Here is a 20,201-nt window from a genome sequence, read left to right on the forward strand (position 1 = left end):
TCAATGCAGCAGCTATCAGGAGGTTTTGGAGCACTTCATGCTTCCATCTGCTGAAAAGCTTTATGGAGATGAAGATTAAATTTTTCAGCACAGCTGTTACAGCTGTTCATTGTTCAGCACAACCTGGCAATGAAGGTTGACATTTTTGGTATTAAAACACTTTTCTTTTATTAGTCGGATAAAATATGCAAATTTTTTGAGACAGGGATTTTGGGTTTTCATGAGCTGTATGCCAAAATCATCAGTATTAAAACAATAAAAGACCTTAAATATTTCAGTTGGTGTGCAATGAATCTAAAATATATAAGTTTAATTTTTATCATTACATTATGGAAAATAATGAACTTTATCACAATATGCAAATGTTTTGAGAAGGACCTGTAGATTATCTCATCCTCCATTTACTGTGCAGAGCAACGCGCGCGCAGAGCACTCCGTACTCCGACAACCTTAAAGCAATGACTCAGCACTGATGCGGCTCTTCAAAGGGCCCCTCTCTCCATCATCTCCTGAGCACATCCACACCATTAGCTTGAATGGCTAAAGAGCCTGGCCCTGATTACATTTTAATAAGGCACCTGCGGGACAGCCGGTCCGCGCTCACTGCTCTGCTTCTGGAGATGAATGGCAGTCGCAGCTGCTTTCATCCCTCTCATTAATATACTGTCAATACTTTAATCATGCCTTAATGATTCTATTACGCTCCCCATTTCTTTGGGAACATGGACGCCGTGTCACTGAGCTCCCTGGAAGAGGAAGAAAAAGAAGAGATTTTTTCTATAGTCAAAGTCCGAGGCTTCCACCAAAAGCGCGTCACGCATCAGTGTTCGCCTGACTGGTTTCTGACTACTGGAGCCGATGATGCGAACTGACCTCAGCAGCTTTAACCCTCTCTAAAGCCTAAAATTTAAGATTTAATTTATAAAATATGTCATTCATGAATTTATCATTAGAAAAGTAACACTGTGCAAATCAACTTTAAATTATTAAAGCATAATTAAAAGATAATTTCTCACTTATTATATTAATATTGTGCTTTCAGGCCATGCAGTAAAATATAAGGCAACCTGTTTAATGTCATAAATAAAAATATATATATATCATAATAATCATGATGTAAAAATTTATAATGTAGTGCAAAACGCAGGTGAGTTTCGCAACCTTGTTTATATGTACTTAATAACAAATAGTTTTAGAAAATCTTAAGTTGTCTGTGTTTTACAGAGCCCTCTAAGGAACATGGGGAAAAAATAATAAAATTTTGCCTTACCTCGCAGTACTTTTGCGTTCCCTCTCGATAAGTTTTGCGTTCTCTCGCAATAATCTACCGATCAGTTAATACAGCATAATACTCAAAGTCTTTTGAGTATTTGGCCATCGTACGTTGTGGTATTATATAAGGCGTGAGGTTTTTCCATATATGTTAATATCTCGTTTGAGGTATCTGAAGTTTTATACATTTGTCTTTTGGATAGAAATGCACCACAAACCTATGTGCAAAAGAAAACAGTCCAAACAGATTTCCATCTCCCTTCTAAGATTTGAACAAATTTTCCGTAAGGAAAGAAAGAAAACCTACATCCACATCCTATATGGACTATTTCTGAGTTATTTTCACAGGGTAGTAAAGTCATATCTGACCATTTTGATTGTCTTTTTGTGTAATAAAGGACCGTTTTCATGTGCAGTTCCATTTCAACACTACACTGACATAAACACGCAGTGAATAAATCGATTTTCAATGTTTTTGCACCAAAGAGTTAAGAATATATAAACATGTTTTCACTGAGGCTCTTTAAATGTGTATATATTTGAAATTTTGAATTGACATTTGTGACTGTATACAAAATAGACATTGCGAAGTATTGAAAACGTATTGCGAGGTAACGCAAAATAACACTTTTTCTCCATGTTCATTAGGGACCTCTGTAGTGTTTAGATCTTTCCACCATTCTTCTTATTTTATTGATTTCTTTTGGGGGGCGGGAATGAATAATTGAGTTTCTTGACATAGTTTTAGTGACATCCAGAGTTATAATGTTCTGAAACACTGAAGTGAGACAAACATGCAAAAAGATTAGGAAAACATGAAGGGTGGCGCTTTCTCACATCACTGTATGTTCAGAAACTCAAAACTACAACCGTTTTCTGAACAGTAAACACAGCATGAGGGACTACATGATTAATCCCTCATTTATATATATTTTATTATATAAAATCTAAATAGTGGTTGTAGTAGGACAAAATGTGAAAAAGTTCAAGGGCATGCAAATACTTTTGCGTACTTGTGGTGAAACATCTGTGATGTTTTGGTGAACCTCGGATCCGTTGGTGTCGGTCCGCTTTAGCTTGTGGGCCACACTCACAGCACTGGCGTCTTTCCTGGCCACTGGAGGCTGTGGAACGAACACACAGTAAACTTACTACCGACTGCAGCCCCTACATATAAAAAAAAAACAAACAAAAAAAACACTTTGAAGGTACAAACTGTAAAAAAAAATTTTATTATGTGCTTCGTTGCAGAAAATAACAGCAAATGATGATGCAAAGATTCAGTGGAATGTTAAGTTGAACATAAAAGAGAAGAAACGAGGCTTTGAATCAAACCGGAAAAAAATGGAACATAATGAAATAGTCAAAAACAGAAAATGCTAATAAATAAAACATAAGAATCAGAATGGCAGCATTTCCAGCAAAGCAGGATGAATCCAGAATGTGATGATGAGGATGAGGGCCGGTGCCGCTCGTCTGTCTACCTCATGGGTGCCCTCCTCAGGAAGCTTCTCCTCCATCGGGAACTTATCCCTGGAGCCCATTAAGCGGGCCGAGTAGAACCTGGAGGTCTCCTCAAAGTCCTCCCGTCCGACCTCCGGCTGCTGCTCCCGCTCCCCGAACTCAGACCCACCCTTTGAAAAGTCCTCCGTCCCAGAATGGAGGTCTGTGATGACAGTGAAGTCCACCTCTGCCTCCAGGCTGGACGTGGAGCTGACCGTCATGCTGGAGCATTTTCGCTCGATGCCCAGCTGGGTGTCCCTCATAGAGGCCACCGTGTCCCGCTCCTGCTCCTCCTCCGAGGCGAGGCCCGGCTGAGGCCTCCTCTCCCCGGACTCTTTCTGGTGTGAGCACAGACAAAGGATCGCCTCTGAGTTATTACATGACTTCGTTGTGGTTGATGGACATGGTGGGGAGTGCAACCCTGTAGTTGCACAGGGGCTGGATGATGCATTTGATGAAGAGTCCGAAGACAGAGTGCATGCAATGAAAATAGACCAAATGAAAAATATGTGGAATGAAGGATTATCAGATAAGAAGACAGGGCTCGGGGAGGATCCATTTGATTTGAAATCTACGAAGCCTGTGAGGTGACACGGGACATCAGACTGGTTCCAAAGAAATTAATAAAGAAATTATGCTAATAATTTCTTTAGCATGGTAAAAAACGACCATCCTCCACTGTGAAGAGAGAAGTGCTGATCCAAATGATCTGGCTGTTAATGTTAATTCAACATTTAGAAGCGTGGCCAACACGGACTGAACGGCTTCCTTCACTTCCTCCGCTTTCATAGATAAAAACCACAGCAGACATTCTAAAACAGTGTAGAAAATGACAACCAATCTGGTAGAAATCCAACGAGAGGAATTCAAGTGAATGGCTGAAAGCTGTGAAGCAAGATTTAAATCGAGTGGAACAGCACAGGAAGGCAATGCCCAGGCTACCGAGATAAACAGGAAGATATACACATACATTTTTTAAGCATTCTTTTACAGTTTACTAATGTAAAAAAAAGAAAAAAACTAACTGAAAAGGGGAAATAAACATTGTACAACAGGAACATTGTGCCTTAGGTTTTATGCTGGCACTCTTAGCTCTAAATGTGGAGATAAAATGCAGCCAATTGCTCACAGTATGAAGTCATGATGGAAATGAATGATAGTAGCGCATTAGGCTGGTTAGATGATGCAGCAGCTCAGCATGTGCTCAGAGTGGACAGCGTGTTGATATGCTGAGCTTCTGGGAAGCTGAGTAGCAACTTTAGAGGACAAACATGGTACAACACTATCAATAGTAACATAAGTCACCAACTTATAACTTATATTACCAGTCAGAATTTCGGTACTCCATATCCAATCCCCAACAATTGTGAAGCTTTGACCTGTCAATGCTGCCTTTAGCCTAAAACAATTTCTGTTTAAGAATTCTATCAAAAACTGCAATGCAAACATTTTAATTTCTAGTCCTTTCATGTGACTAGTGAGCAAATATTTATATCAGGAGCAAAAGGGAAATTGCACAATGAGTGAAATTGATTATGGAGAGGAGATGGTAAAGTAGCATCTTGTACTGGTGATTAGCATGGCTAGCATTACTAAAACAGCGCTCTCTGTACTTATGAGATTATCACCTCTTCTCAAAGATTATTGAAATTCTGTCAATATTTCCATCATTTTTAATAAGAGTCTGGCTAAAATCTCAAAAGGATTAAACTTACAATGCATTCATCTTTCCTGTTGTCTGCTAAAGTTTTGCTTTTTCTCATTCTGTCACATCCAAAATTAACCACAGATTTATCTTGTCTTGTCTTGCAATGTCACAGAAAGCTTTAAATAGTTACTATTTCCTTTTAAATTGTCTTACAGCAACTTGAGTTTATTTTTAGGTGTCATACAGGTACTGAGAATAGCTAACTTTGAGTGTTCTGCTAGGTAGCTAGTTAGAATCCTAGCTAGCTAGTTTCATTTCAAAATACAGATTAAAAAACAAAATGAAATAGCTTTATAAACTACATCATTTTAGAGGCAACAAATCACAAGGGTTCCGCACATTCACTTATCGTAATGTTGCCTGTGAAAACAAGGACTGTTTCTTACAGCTGTTAAAAGCACTGACATTTTTTGACAGGAAACAGTTTCCATTGCGGGTTTGGAAGTGTTTGTGAGCTAAGAGAGATGCAGAGGGAAAGAGATGATGGGTGAGCATTCAAACTTGGGTTTGTAAAAGAATAACCTTTAGGTCACCAAATGGCTCTTCATATATGGCGGGAGTAGAGACAGGCTCCTGCAGGGGGAAGCAAAGGAAAGAGCAAAGGGAGCGATGGAAAGTTAGTACAGCTGAACAGGACTGACAGCCAAGAAAACACAAAAATCCAAGCATCATATAGGCTACGTGCAGAGTAAACCTAAACTCTGAACTCTTAAATTGAAAGAAATTGCTCAACACTTTGCTCAAACACCAATAAATCTTCTGTTGTTTCTCATAAGCCCAAGTTTAGGTCTGAAATTCAGCCAGATCCAAGTCTGCTACATCTGAATCTAGGCACAAATTTCAAGGACAACTTTCCACCACCAAAGCACACAGCATTCAGTCTGGAGAACAGTTAAGAGATGAATTTGATAAAGCACAAACAGGATCTAAGCAAGTAGTTATAATTAGCAGAGTCAGAAGAAAATAATACAGTTTAGATGTGCTGTCTGTGTAATAGTAGTCACGTAAAGACAGGGCAGCAACCAACATAATCATATGGCCAAGTGACACAACAGGTTGATTGTTCGTGGCTCACAGAATGACGCATGGCCAGCTAGCCAAGCTGAAATGGCTAGCAGAGAGTTTACAGGTAATTTCATCAAACTGAGTGCCACCATATTGGAGGAATAGTAAAAGTACACAATGTTATTATACTAAGACTCTGATCTTATTCAGATGTTCAAATTGAAAAATTAATGGCACATCTCGTGTACCTCCTTGATAGCAAGAGAGACAGCAACATATGTAGCATGTAGATTGCAAAGAGAACCCAGGGGTTAGAATAGACCAGTGGTATCAAAACCTTTGCAATGAGAGCCAAAACTGTCCAATTTGTGGGGGATTCAAAGGAAAAACAATCTTGTGAAATTTGTAAATTTTTATTTGTTAACACAAAATACACAAAACATGCAAGATTTTAATTATCAAAATATTGGTACATTTTAAAAGAAAAAGAATATATAAATTATTGTTGATCCTAAACAAAAGTGGTTTAATATTACCATACATATAATTTCCAATTGTTAGTTGGGCTGATTTATTTTATTTTTTTTACAATTGTTTTTTTTCTAAGATAGGTATGATTTTGTGAAAAACGTAATGAGCCACCACTGGTCCCTGGGGCACACTTTGGACACACCTACAAAAACTGAGAATATGTGAGATTCTTTTTTCTCCTACACAAACTTCTATAACGCATAGTTTGTTCTACCAGCACCAGCAAGTCTAAGTTTCAGCAACAATCAACCAGTGTCATTTTTTCCCATGGGATCCAGTTGGTTGCAAAACTTTGCTCATCAGAAAGTCAGCAGAAAATTGGACAAAAGTCTTAAAAAATGTTGCTGAACGTATTTTGAAATCTGTGAGAATGGCCTGACCCATATGTTTAGGTGGAGCTGCCTCTATTTTCCCACACTCCCTGAGTTCAATCAGATTTTGATATGATCGTTACACCTAGAGCTGAGCAACACCTCGTCTCATTCCTGTTTAATCCATTACGCAAGAGCTCAACTTGGATGAAAAGGTGGAAAAAGATGAAAGGTGTCATGTCTATTCTTTTCAAAATTCATTCCAGAGCCAAATGTGTGCAAACTCTCGATGATGTAGCGGCAGTGGAATGAAAAGCAGGAAATCTGACTTAGTCAGGCACTGAACTGCTTTGTTTGGCTACTCACTGCCTACTGAGGTTTCACAGTTGGAGGCGTCCGTATGTTTCTATCACTACTTGTCTTTCCATTCAGGTGAATTGGAAGGAAATAATTGCCCAGAATACGCAACATTGCTGATTTTCACACATTTTTTCTTTTTTTATCTGCGGATTCTTAAAAGTTCAAGTTCAGATTGACATTAGTCTGGAAAGTTTAATCATAAAGAATTTCAATCACTTTCCAAGCATTCTATGCTAAGCTTCTTTCTGAGTTTTGAAAATAATAGCTTACCCCCACAAAAAAGATGGAGGTAGTTCTCAAATGTGCAGTTTATTAAATTTAATCAAATTTGTATTTGATGGTTTTGCCTTTTTTGTTTGAAGAAGACCTAACATGTATCAGAGATTGTCATAAACCTTCAACCCTCCCGTGGTTTTAAGGGTCATTTGAATCCAGCTAGCTTTTTACTCTGTCCGTCTCAACCGGGACAATGTAAAATGTAAAAGCACAACCACGTGTGCTTTGACAAGACGTTTGTGTGTGTTATTTCAGGAACTGACGGTCTGAAGGGTCACCCTCCCAAGCATTGCACTAAGACTGTGGCAGAGTTAAGTAAAACTCAAGCTTGTTAAGTTTTAAAAGACAAAAATATATATGTCTTTTGTCTTTCCAAACCTTCACAGATATGGCAGACATGCTGCACAGTGTGGTGCATGTCAAGAGAAATGGAATAGAACAAACTGGGTAGCCATGTAGGACATTGTCCAAACATTCGGGCTAACCTTCAGCTAGCCCTTAGTGCATGCTCCTTCAACAGTCACAAACAGGTAAGATGGATGAGTGTGTCAGATAAACTGTTGAAGTAAATACATGGTGTGCAAGTTCGTCTGAAGCTCATGCTTTATCTCCAAAGAATAGTAGATGCCAAGCAGAGTTACCGAGTGTCTCTTCTTGGCTGCATCCAGGCTCTGCTCCCTGCCGGCATTTCTGCTATTCCTCAGAATTAGTCCGGATTCCTTGGCTTTCTGCGTTTTCACTGGCGGAGCTGGCGGAGCAACTTTTGGAAGCGCTGAACCCTTTAAATTAAACTGCTGGTTCTCCATAGAGCCTCTACTGGCTTGAAAGCCTTCGTCAAGATTTTCCATTTTGGCAAAACCCTCCGGGTCTCCGGGGAAGGCTTGGTGGAAGCCAGCGATGTCAGTCCAGTGGAGGTCAGAGGATCCCTCCGGAGAACCGACCGACCAGCGATATTCTCGTTTGACAAGCCGCGTGAACTCTTCCTGTCCCAGTTGGTCCCTTTCGTCCTTACATGCGACACTCTTTGAGCGCTCTGGCTTCAGGGGGACAATCCTGGTGATCTCTGACTGGTAACTGCTGCCTGACAGCCGGTGGAGAGACGTCCTCTGGCTTCTGTCACCCAAGAAACCTTCAACGTCTTCACCACCGGAGCTGCTGACCTTCCTTTCGTGCGTTCGGACTTGTCGAAGTTTTACCTCCGCTAGCTCTTTGTTGTCGATGAGGCCCTTTCCTCGTACCTTCACCACATGTTCTACTTTGCCACTAGGTAAAGAACTATCATGTTCTATTTTCCCTGGTCCATTTAACATGCCTAAATCAATGGTTGCCATTCCCATCTGGTTGACCTTTTGCTTCACCTGACTGGAAACCTCTTTGACCTCTCCAAATTCCTCTTTCCTGTTGTCTTTGCATACACCAACAAACTGATCCTTTGTTAGTCCCTGATTGTCTTTCCTCATGATTACTGGGGAGGCATCACTCTGATCTCCTCTTTTAGATGTTTTTTCTGACGTGTTGTCCGAGTCGGAGTCTTCGTTGTCCTCTCCGGAGGAATCGCTCCCAGACTTCCTGTTGAGCTCTGCAGGAATTCCCACATTCAGGCTCTGGGGCCGGCCTTTTTTTCTCAGTTTAGAGCCCATCTTATCCTTTATTTGGCGTGAGCCTGGAGCCGCATCACTGTTTGCCTCAGGGCCTGAGGCTTGAGAGGGTTTACTTTGAGATTTGTCTTGTAACCAGTCTACATTCTCGGGTAATTGAATCGCAGAAGGCCAAGTCTCAGAGCATACAGCTGCCTCTCTGGGTGTTCTTGCTGAGGGAAATTCGTCAATATGGCTTTTCACTTCTTTTCTGATATACCCTGCTTCCTCTTTATGTATCATTTTGGTAATGTCTATCTCCTTTTCCAGCTCCTTTTTGTCCCACGAGGAATCGGATATGTGAGATTTATTCTTTTCTTCTGCCCTCCAGTCATGGTCTGGTTGATAAGGTTGCTGTTTTTCAATCAATACCCACTCCTCAGAGCCCTACATGTTGGTATAGATTAAGCACAGTTAGACATTCTGGGTACAACTGCTAGCAAACAATAAAATCTACAAAATGGTATCCATCTCATAAATGGGTGTAAAGCATGCAGCTTATGGACAAAAACATTTCAGTTACATGGAGATGCCTCCTACTGAACTAGAATGCCATCCAAAAGAAATTCAATTCAGTAGGTAAAATGTATATATTTTATAATTATGGCTTACAGCAAATAAAAAGTCAAAATCCAGCTTCTCAGACAATCACAATATGATGTATGAAATTTACATCCATGTCCTGTATCGCATATGCACTAAATAATTGGTTGTGGCTTCCTTTGCATAATTACAGAATCATTAAAGAATTACATGATGAACCAGGCTTTGGCCCAGCTAAAGTGTTAAAGGTAGGGTATTGTAAAATTGACATTTTTGACACATCTTAATGTCGTGTCATAATGACATACCACCTAAAACATACCTGGAGTGTTGCCTTGATTCTTTAATGTATGTTTGAGAAATCCTTGAATCCTCAGTGGAAACCATTCAGGTTGTGCCCAAATGCTTGCTCTCACAAAACTCTGCCTTTTTCCACAAAGCTCCTCCTTAGTGCTGCAGTCTCCAACCAACCTTCCACCTCACAGAGCAACCCTCCAGATAATTCCAACATCTTGTGGAATTATGAGTCTGCGGAACTCATCATATGAACTACTTCTCAGTGCAGCATTTCCATAACTGAAGGTAACAGTACATTAGGGTTTGGTGTGTTTCCTCCCTCCTTACAATATAGGACTCTAGGGTTCCAGCACAGAGTCATTGTCACAGTCATTGTCAGAGTCACAGCACATTGTCATTAAACCAGGTATCTGTACTTTCAGTGATTTGTATGCCTGCTGGGGATTATGCTTGTGAAGTCACAAAGTACTCTAATATTACATAGTAAATAACTGAGCTGACTTTAAGCTCCTCAAATCATCACTGACTCTGAAAACTTAATGTTGGACTCAGGCAACTTGGATCCTGTCTCTTCAGTCTTCCTCCAGGCTGTGGTGGCTCTTGAAGCACCGACCTCAGCAGCAGTCCATGTCTTGTGAATCACCGACCTCAGCAGCAGTCCATGTCTTGTGAATCACCGCCAAAGTTTTTGGATAAAACACTTTTTTCTTCCACTTAGTTTCCCATTAACATGCTTGGAGGCAGCATTCTGAACATCTGGCTTCTTAGGCAATGACCTTCTGTGGTTTATCTTCCTTCAGCAGGATGTCAATGAAATGATTGTCTGCTGGACAAGTTCAGCTGTCTTCTCTTAGACAGCATAAGCCACAACATGGACATACACAGTAACATCAATGTCTGTTAGAAAGTTAGTGGAAAGTTCAAACTCGCTTTGGCTCCATCAGGCGAGTCCACTCCTGTCTGCAGAGAACCCACGCTCAACTCCATCAGACCGGTTTCTCTGTGTGGCGATGCGTTGACGGCGAGCTCAAACAGGCAGATCGTGTTGTCATCACCGGTGATTGATATACTTTTTAAGTTGGTTTTATGTAGTAATTTTTTTCGGAGGAGCTGACTTTAGAGTTTTAATTAGCCGTATGCCATAATCCTCAGAATTACCAAAACATATGACTCTGAACGTATTTTTTCTTTACACGATAAAAACTGTTTTATTTGATTTACTACAATGAGGAAACATTTCAGTTGTTTCTCATGTAATTATATTCACTTGTATTAACTGTTCAGTAGAAACAAATGATAAAAAGGTTGAAACTGGAGCATGCTGAGACGTGCTTTGCATGGTCATCTCTACAAACAGTAAAGTGTTTCATGAAGAGGAGCAGTGAAAGACCTCAGGTGAAGTGACCAGAGCCTTCTGGACGAAGCCCTCAACAGAAGGACTGTTAACAGCGTCTTTTCCCACTGAACGGCCCCCCAACTGGCCGACACGCAGCAGAGGAGAGAAAGAAGAACAACAGTTAGAGGTCATCATCATTTCATGCAGAACGAGGAAAATAGAAACGGCAGAGAGAGTCAATGTTTCAGTGGCTTAACTGACCATCCAAACTCCATATCTGTTCAAATCTGTTAATGGCCACTAATGGTTGGCCAGTCCCTTAGCAAATAAAATATGGAGAAAATTTGACTTGTTTAAATCCAGGCTCAGTTAGCCCATTTGAACCCTTGAACTGCACTTATGAATTGATCATCTTTATGAAGATGCCCATTGACCTTTCAACCAGAACCAGAATTTCACCCTGCTTAGCACCAACTGGAACCAACTAGTAGATCACAGAGGTAGTGGGAGGAGGGTATTGATCTATAAAAAAAAAGTTATGAGCTATACCGTCATAATGGATAGCCTGTCAGCTGTTCTTTAAATTTTGCTACATTATCTTACCATAAAAATTCTTTGCGTAGATCTCTATTGTTTTTTGAGAATAGGACCGTGTATGCTGATGTCCCCAATGGGGACGTCTGTGCTGCTGCTTTATATTTAGCATTGCGATGTAATACCAGGTTTGAATAGCTTTGCTGATAGGTTAACTCCTTTTAGCATAACTTGAACGCAATAATACTGTTTTTCAGTGTCCAATCAGATCGTTTTTTTGAAGCAAAAATAAACCCCCAGTTGGCCAAGAGAAGTAGATTTGTTGCCAATTGTTGTTAGTAAATGTCACTTGTGTGTCAGATTTACAGTGGTAACAGAAATGAGATGAAAATGTTCCAGCTCAGGACTGGAACCTTTGTTTGGTTCTTTAGCATGAAAAAATAATTGATTGAAAAAGAAAAATCTTGATTAATTGCATTACAAATTTTAACACATTGAAATTTATGTAATGAACTAATCAAAATGAAAAGATTAAAGTCCTAGCCCTAAATATTGCATAGATATCACTACCCTCTCGACTCAACACTACTGACATTGCTTCTCTACTTCAATTAAACTCCCAGCAATTCTTTGCTGCATCGCCGTTACTGTCACATGACCAAACAAATACCACATGGCCAGCATCCTCGACTCCCCTTCCAGAAACACATATACAAATGGCAACAAGATGGAAATAAGCATTGGTTGTTAATATAAGCCCAGTTTAACTTGATGACTTACATCAATGATATCAACGTTAATGCCGATAGCTCAGTTAGCATGATGAAGATGAAGCAAGGCTAAGCAAAGCTCCATGAGTTTAGCTTACTGCTAGCTTTCCAGGCTTTATATCTGCTGATAAGTGACTAGATAAAATATAATTGCCAGTCACACCAAAAGCATACCATTTTAATAGGGAATGAAAGCACTACTTATTCATCATCATGTCATTCTTGAAATAAGTTTGTCGGATTTGTTATCACAAGTGGTTACAGAGATGTGAAAGGATGGGTGACTGTTTGATGCAGCAGCTCTGGAAAGATGTTGAGAGTGTTCTTCACAATAATTAGTCAAGTCACCGGAGTTCTGCAAGATTTCACCTCCCCCACAAAACTGTGCGTAACCAGAGTTTGGAGCAGTTGTGTCCGCTCCCCTACAGCTGCCTTTGAAAGGATCTAGAACATGGGATTTTGTTGCCACATCTATTATCTCTGTCATTTTGCAGCCTTGTTGTGAATGCAGAACAGGCGCTGGTAACAGTATTACCCAGGCAGGACAACACTTTCCCAAACTTCCTCTAATTATCATTGCATAATACTTTGACAGAAATGACAAACATGAAGGAGATAATAGATGTGGCAACAAAATCCCTTGTTCTAGATCCTTTCAAAGACAGCTGTTGGGGAGCAGACACAACTGCTCTGGACTCCCGTTACACACCGACATGAGACAGCTTAGCCGGAGAGGGGAAGTCTTGCAGAGATTTGGAGAACTCTGTCCAGAGATTAAGGAGTTTCTCCTTGTTACAAAATGTGCAAAATAAGAGCAAATTAATGAAGATTAGTGGCGGCTCGACTTGGCGTTTTTACTTAATGCCGCATGAACTAAAGGAATTTCTAGACTTCGCTCTAATGAAGCTGGTGGCTCCATTCATGTGCATCCCAAAGACATTGATGTTGATTTGTTCGTAAAGACATGAGGGAATGGCTACCTTTTGACACCAACATTCAGCTCTACTTATGTGTGTAAGCCAGCCTTTCCCCAAAATAAGGCTTGAAGATTAATTGTCCAAAAAACTATTCTACTGTTACTGATTGGTCATTGGGCGGCCTGTTGGAGGCTAGCTACCAGCTGCTATTGTTCGGTCTATGGAACATTAGCTGACTTCATTCAGTGCAAATTATCAGAGTAAACATGAACTGAATAATTTAATAGTGATGTCAGGCAGTGGCAGGCTTATTTCCGCCAAAGCGCTAATGCACTCTATTAGCTTGGTGCTTTAGCTAACTCTGAAAATATTTAGTGCAGTTAGCTTCCTGTTTACTTGTTTTTCCGCACAAATTCTGAAGTGCTAATTTACTTGGTTGTTTTGTAAACTTTCAGTTCAATAAAGATCACCATCTGTTTGGTTGTAGTCTTAAAGACATTTTCATGTAGTTGTAGACATTTATATTCATTCTCTTATTTAAAATGGGTGAAAACTGCCTATGCAGCAATCCTGTTTACTTTTCTTACTTTCTGTCCTTTTTCCCCAATAACCTTTTTTGCAAACATAAATTATATAGGAATAAAATAAAACATGGACAGTAGAGAACAAGATGTATACAAAAATGCAATATATTAGGGCATCATAGAAAATGTAAATCATATTGTCAAAATTAAATCGGGGTTCGAGGGTTGGAGTCTTTCAAGGGCAGACAGTCTGAATTGACGTTAGTGCTTTAGCATTAGTTTCCACTAAATAACGTGTTGGCGTAGCGCTTTAGCTTGAGCGGAACTAACGTTTATGATTAGTACTTGTCCACCACTGCTGTGATGGTTCATGCAGTTACCATATATTTTATGTTGTAACATTTACTTTGAATATTAAAAGGCATTTGCGTTTTTATAATTTAGCTAGGTCAATATTTTTACGACTATTCAACAAACATTTAATAATAGTTGAATGGATATTGAATACATTAACTAAAGGAACTCAGTTGGTGTGTCAAACACCTTCAGAAACAAACATACAAACGTTATGTACCTGATAGTTTCCAAAAGCACAGGAATGAATTCATCAGACATTATTTTTGTGAAACCACATCAAAGAGCCGAGTCTAAAAAGTGTAACAGATCCAAGCATTCTCTTCACAGTAACACAAAAACACCGGCGCTTCTCTGGCATGAGGCGCACTGCTGATTGCATTTTCTATCGTAGACAACATTTGACATTTCTCCAACTTAATCTGATTGATACAGACAGCGAATGAGATATTGACTGAGGGGCAGCTTAGGTACGGGGAAACACAAGCATCATCCGATTTCCAATCTCAGTTTCCAGAATGGGATAAAAGCTTAAACGATTTTTGTAATTTGGCAGAAAGAACACTGTCGCTAATTAGCAATCAAAGGGGGGAAGACATGACCGAGAATCTCTTTTCAAAGGCCACAAATTAAGTACCATCCACAAATATCTCCGAGATATTTAAGGGATTACACCTGGAACTCTTGAGCAACACAAAATGCACTCTATTAAATACGTCTGGAAGTGAAATGTGCCCGATTGTTTCTGTAGGTGTAAACATCTCCGCAGAGGGAGAGAGAGCTATTTGAAGTGCATGCAGGGAAACCCAGGCTTTGCTAATCTTGTTAATTCTCCTTGACATTTTTCTACACTGTTTAAGTCACATGAATGGGCAACTCAAACATGAGAAGTGCAAGTGATTTTATGTGATACACAAACACAAAGAGTGTTAAAGTGGCGAGAACATTTTTGATGGTTTTCATTTTTTACAAAAAGAACATCAGATAATTATGAAATACTTTTGTATTAAACCCCTCCATTACTCTGACACCCCAAAGTAAAATCCAGTACAACCAATTACCAACTTTGACTAAGTTGGCTAGTCATATGACTTATGGAAAAACAGGTAGAACAAAAAGTAAAATGTAACATTTTACATTTTGGGCTAAATGCATAATGATGGAAAGCACCATCCCTACAGTGAAACATGGTGGTGGCAGCGTCATGCTGGAGGGGAACGCTTGAAGAAAACCTGTTTAAATGACTCGGAACTGAGTAGGAGGTTCACCTTAAAGCGAGGTAGTGGCAATAAACACGCAGCCAGATCTGCAGTGGAATGGTTAGAAAAGAGCTAGAAAGTTTAGAAAATGTTTAGGTTAGAAAATGTTTGTTTCAGAAGGGCCTAGACAAAGCCCAGAGCTGAATCCATTTGAGAATCTGCAGCAAGACTAAAAGATCATTGTAGTCACAGAAGCAGTATTGACATGGGGAGTTGAATACTACCACGGAATATTATGGCCATACCAAGAACAAATTAAATATAAAAAACAAAGTTAAGACAACAAAATTATGAAAATAAAGTCAATATTATGAGAGTAAAGTTGTGACATTATGAAAATAAACTCGTTTAAGAATAAAGTCATAAGAAAAAAGTCATAAGAAAGTTGAAATAAAAAGTTGAAATAAAACAAGTATAGTCATGATATTATGACTTCTTGTAATAGTACAACTTTATTCTTATAGTATTATGACTCTATTCTTGTAATTTGCTTAACTCAGCCTTAAATGAATGCATACTCAGATTTCTTTATTTGTAAAAAGATCAAAATAACTATTCATCTTTTACCTTCTACTTTATAATTATACAGAACTTTTCTTTACTTTTCATAACTATCTGGGTTAAAATCAGGTCATATTGAAAGCAAGTGATTTAGAATTGAACATTGAAGCATCCAGATAAAAACTATCAACAGCCCTTCTCAGAGGGTCAAGTGTTAGAACTGGCAGCCACAGAGCAACCCGATCACTACCCTTACTCACAGCCTTCTTCTCTGGCGTTCCCGTCGGAGACGTCGCAGAGAGACGCTTCTCTCTGGCCATCAGCTTGCTGTTGGGTTCCCTCAGGGCTCTCTTCAGCTCGTTGATGCTGGCCTGGTGCTTCAGCAAGACGTCCTGAGATTTATCAAGAAACTGGAGGACACCACAAGACAGAGTAAGGCGTTAGCAGTAATTCACAATGCCTTGCTTTAAACAATAGAACTCACATTAGCAGGAAAAGGCGGGGAGACAATGCTGCGTATGCTGGAATGTGCACCAAAAGATCGGCTTAAACTCGGGCTGAGAGCAGATTATTGCTTGTGTTTCTTCTATTTTGTCTCCTTTAATGCTACTGAACCAAAAAAAAAACAAAAAAAAACTATTTTGGTTCCAGCTGAATTGCTTGTAGAGATACAAACAAGCATTTTAATTAAGCTCTCGCTCCAAAGTTCACGAATGATAAAATGAATATGAAACATCTATTAATTTGCTTGCTGATTAAAATTCTGCTTCCTATTAAGGTTTTGTTTGGTTTGTTTGTGTTTGGAATGATGACAAAGTCAATGATGCAGTCATGTAGCGCCATAATTTAATACTGTCTTGAGTATTGACATTTTTCACAGTTCTGAGTGAAATGCTCCTTAACCAGTTTGTTTTATTTCTCTGGCAGCTCCATAACTATTTTAGTCATTCAAGGAGAAGTTGAGACATTGTCAAGTGTCCTTGAACTTATTCCGTTTAGCTTTATTACTAAAAGGAATAAAGGAATAAAGACAATTCAAAGTTTGTCTTAGGAATGTGCATTTGTAGAACTGAGAACTGTTAAATCTAAGCACTTGTTTTAAGGTTGAATAAATCAAATTACTGATACTTCACAGACACTTGAGCATAATATAATACATCCTTCTGTGGATGCAATAAATTCTCAGCAAGTTAAAGAGGCAGAAGCAAAAGCAGCATGAAAAGCAGACATCGCTAGAGCCAAATCCATGGAAGTTGTACCTCCTTTTTGTGCCGAGGAGTGGTCTCCTGGTCCAACTGAGAGAGCTGAGTTGGGGCAGGAGAACAAGCGTGCAAGAGATGAAGAGTGCAAGATCATACAGTAAAAGGACAAGGTGAAGAAACAAGATGGAGGATCAGGGAGATGGGGAGGAGATAGGTCTGACATCTTAAATATTAAAGTAAGAATGTGCTTTGAGAGGAAATACATTTTGGAATTTGAGACAACGGAAAGCATGAAGATACAACTAAAGACCTCAGATGGACACATGAAGCGCTGTACAAAAGAACAAGTCAGGACAGTTTTATATGAAATGTTGACTAAGGTTTTCTAGAGGCTGAATGTTTTCCATGAACATGGGTTAGTTTTCCCTGGGTATCCTGGTTATCTTAACAGAAATGGTTAATAGGAGTGAAATTTTGTAAAAGTTAAAGTTGGTTCAACTTTACCTTAAATAAACTTTCTCTCATTGGACACAGGTCAACTATTCTGCCTTTAACACTGCCATAGTCTAGGAATTCATTTTTGTTGTTTTGTTATTTTCCCATTTATCTGTTGTGTGTAATAGTCAATGTTATGTTTTTGTCTCCCGTATAGAAACATGTAGGGTATTAAATACTTTTGGTGGTTAGTTGAGAATAAGTCTATGAAAACCTAAAATAGAAACTTTTCTGTTCTTTCAACTAGTGATGGTGTCTAAATATCAGTTTATCAGTGGGTTCAATCAGCAGAACCTGGTTGATACCAACCATCTTAATCCAGTATAACCAGTACCAGGAATTAAGACTAACTGGTGGGACTAGATTACATTTTTTTATTCATGTTAATTAGAGTGTTTGTGATCATTTATTGTAATTAATTGCATTTTAACCCAGAACCAAACATCGACAAAATAAGCAATATTATTGATCCAAAATCCAGTTTGGTGCTAAATTGTTGAATAAATAGACATAGGTCTGCAGGATTGGGCTGAACTGACTGCTTTTTGTGTAAAGCGCCTTGAGACGAGGTGCATGTAGAAATAAACTGGAACTGAAATTGAAATATAACACTCGCCGTTCCATTTTCATGCAGCTATAAATTATAGACGTTATGCAAAGACGCTAAATTCTTTCACTGATGCTTTTCTTGAAGGCCTTACTCGCAAAGTGGAAGATGAACATTTAAGGGCTGTGGTAGAGTCTGACAGATTTACTGATGGATAGTTAAAAACATCATGCAGACCAACAAACAGACACCAAATACCTCCTGTTTACTGTCAGCTGGGGAGCCAGCCTCCTCCTTATTGCCAGCAAGGGTTGAAGAACAGAGAACTAGTGTTAGAGGCAGAAGGCCAGGCTCCGGCCTCAGGAAGAGTTAATACTGCAGTATGTAACTTTTATTTCTTTTTAAATACTTTTTTAAATATAGATGGAGAAAGAAGGCTCCTTTGCCTTCTTCCAGTGCTACCAGTGCTAAACAGAAATAACCAATCAGAACCAAGTGGAGGCGGGCCTCAGTACTGTCAATGATGCCTGTTTGCGTGCAGCTCCCAGTGAATGCTAAGGCTAGTTAGCATGGCCACTGATGATGGCAGATAAACAGTTCCTGTAACACTGAGTTGTTTCCCTGCCATTAGCACATTTAGTAGCATGTTTATAAAGTGAAACTAAGCCCCTCCTCCTGGCTCTGATTGGTTGTTTTTGGTCAGGAGCGGAGCATTTCTAAAGAAGGCAGTAATGGCTGAAGACGGAGGATATCTACCTTTTCACAGATTATCTGTCTCATAACATGCTGTCACAACATGGTGACAGTTTAAGGAAATATGTAAAAAAAAAAAAAAAGTGCAGCTTTATGTGCTGTGAAGTTAGCCAGATTAATAAGGGGTGCAGTCAAGGCATGAAAGCTGGGTGAATAGGAGTAAAAGGAGAAGAGTTAGAAAAGGCTAGCATTAGCCTAGCAAAGCTGCTTCTCACCTGAGTTGTAGTGAGAAGCTTCTAATTCTGCTTGTATTTACATCATCACCTCAGCAGTTCCTGTCCAGCTCTGCACTTCAAGAAGCCAGAGTTGACTTGAAGCTGGCTGAAGCTTCCTCACCCTGATTTCCCTCTTTCTGCTCGGGGTGGTGTTGCCGTCCTGGTCCTTGTCCTGCTCCATGTCCTGGCTCTGATCTGGGTCCCTGTCGTCCTCGTCCTGATCCAGACTGGGCTCCAGGTCCGCCTCCTGCTCCTGCTCGTCCACCGAGGGGCTGCGGAGGCGCCGCTGCTCGCTGGCGCTGCGGCGGGACAGACCGTCGTGGTTCTCGCACATGGACGACACAGGCCGGGAGAACTCTGCTTGGATCAGAAAGGCCGAGGTTTCAAACAGGAGAAGCCAGCTAGCTGCAACTATTAGCTATCTGAGCTCCTTCGCGTTTTATCTCCATATTTTGTAGTACTGTTGAGATAACAGTAAAAGTGATGAACTATTTATTATGTCTTTTTTATATAACTGTATCAAAGTAAAAGTGGCTGAATAAAAAAACATATCACTGTAAAAAATAATTTTCCTGTATTACTTCCCCCCCTCTTCAGTTTTGTACTACTTTGTGTTTGTTTAACATAAATACCAGATGAACCACCTCGTAGTTTGCGGCAAAAGCTATGAATAATCCTGCGCTGTATCTCTCTTTTGATGCTTCATTAGGCAAAGTTACTCACCTCCATCCAAGCTCCTGGACAGCAGGTACCTCCTGCTGGCGGAGCGCTCAAAGTGAGGCGCCGGCCGGTCAATGAGGGCGCTGGCCTGTCTGGTCTGAGCCTGCGTCCTTCCACTGTACCGAAACTTGGAGCCCATCACCAAGAAGCCTTTAGGAGGGGGCTCTGGAGAAACCAGGCTGTGGAAACAAAAAGCACCACACGTTTCTACATGACAAAAAAATTAAGAGAGAGAGCTTTAGAACAGAACATTTGTAAAAAAAGAAAGAAAGAAAGAAAGAAAGAAAGAAAGAAAGAAAGAAAGAAAGAAACCAACAAAGAAAAAGAAAGAAACAGAGAAAGAAAGAGAATATCAAGGCTAACTGTATTTTCATTGTCTGAACTACAACATAAACAGCTAAATTCATAAAAGTTCACTATTGACAGCAACAATATTTTACTTCAGTAATGAGTTCTGCTAACAAATCAAAAGGAATTCTGGGAACTTCGTCCCAAAATAAATAGGAATTGACCCTGTCATGGTTGCACCTGACACAATAAGCAATAAATCAAGTAATTGTAAGAGAAATTAAAGCACACTTAATAACCGTCATTGTTTTTCTCTTTCTACCAAAAACTGGATGATTTTTTT

At 39.6% G+C, this 20,201-nt stretch overlaps 1 protein-coding gene across 7 annotated transcripts in view; it reads right to left on the reverse strand.

Annotated features, from left to right (window-relative positions):
- LOC103465398 (band 4.1-like protein 1) overlaps nt 1-20,201 on the reverse strand; it is a 106,914-nt gene that overhangs the window by 10,961 nt on the left and 75,752 nt on the right. For 2 of the 7 annotated variants that reach the window (XM_008410165.2, XM_017304872.1), the window contains 10 exons: nt 19,574-19,749; nt 18,972-19,210; nt 18,141-18,176; nt 16,898-16,942; nt 15,899-16,048; nt 10,834-10,920; nt 7,608-8,990; nt 5,006-5,056; nt 2,757-3,113; nt 2,286-2,396 (listed from right to left, as the gene is read on the reverse strand). In XM_008410165.2, coding sequence (XP_008408387.2) covers nt 2,286-2,396; nt 2,757-3,113; nt 5,006-5,056; nt 7,608-8,990; nt 10,834-10,920; nt 15,899-16,048; nt 16,898-16,942; nt 18,141-18,176; nt 18,972-19,210; nt 19,574-19,749 — 2,635 coding nt within the window. The remainder of the gene's footprint in view (nt 1-2,285; nt 2,397-2,756; nt 3,114-5,005; nt 5,057-7,607; nt 8,991-10,833; nt 10,921-15,898; nt 16,049-16,897; nt 16,943-18,140; nt 18,177-18,971; nt 19,211-19,573; nt 19,750-20,201) is intronic. The other 5 variants (XM_017304873.1, XM_017304874.1, XM_017304876.1 and 2 more) reach the window with 5 other exon arrangements.

The sequence above is a fragment of the Poecilia reticulata genome, linkage group LG5 (assembly GCF_000633615.1).
Source record: "Poecilia reticulata strain Guanapo linkage group LG5, Guppy_female_1.0+MT, whole genome shotgun sequence".
NCBI classification, from domain to species: Eukaryota; Metazoa; Chordata; class Actinopteri; order Cyprinodontiformes; family Poeciliidae; genus Poecilia; species Poecilia reticulata.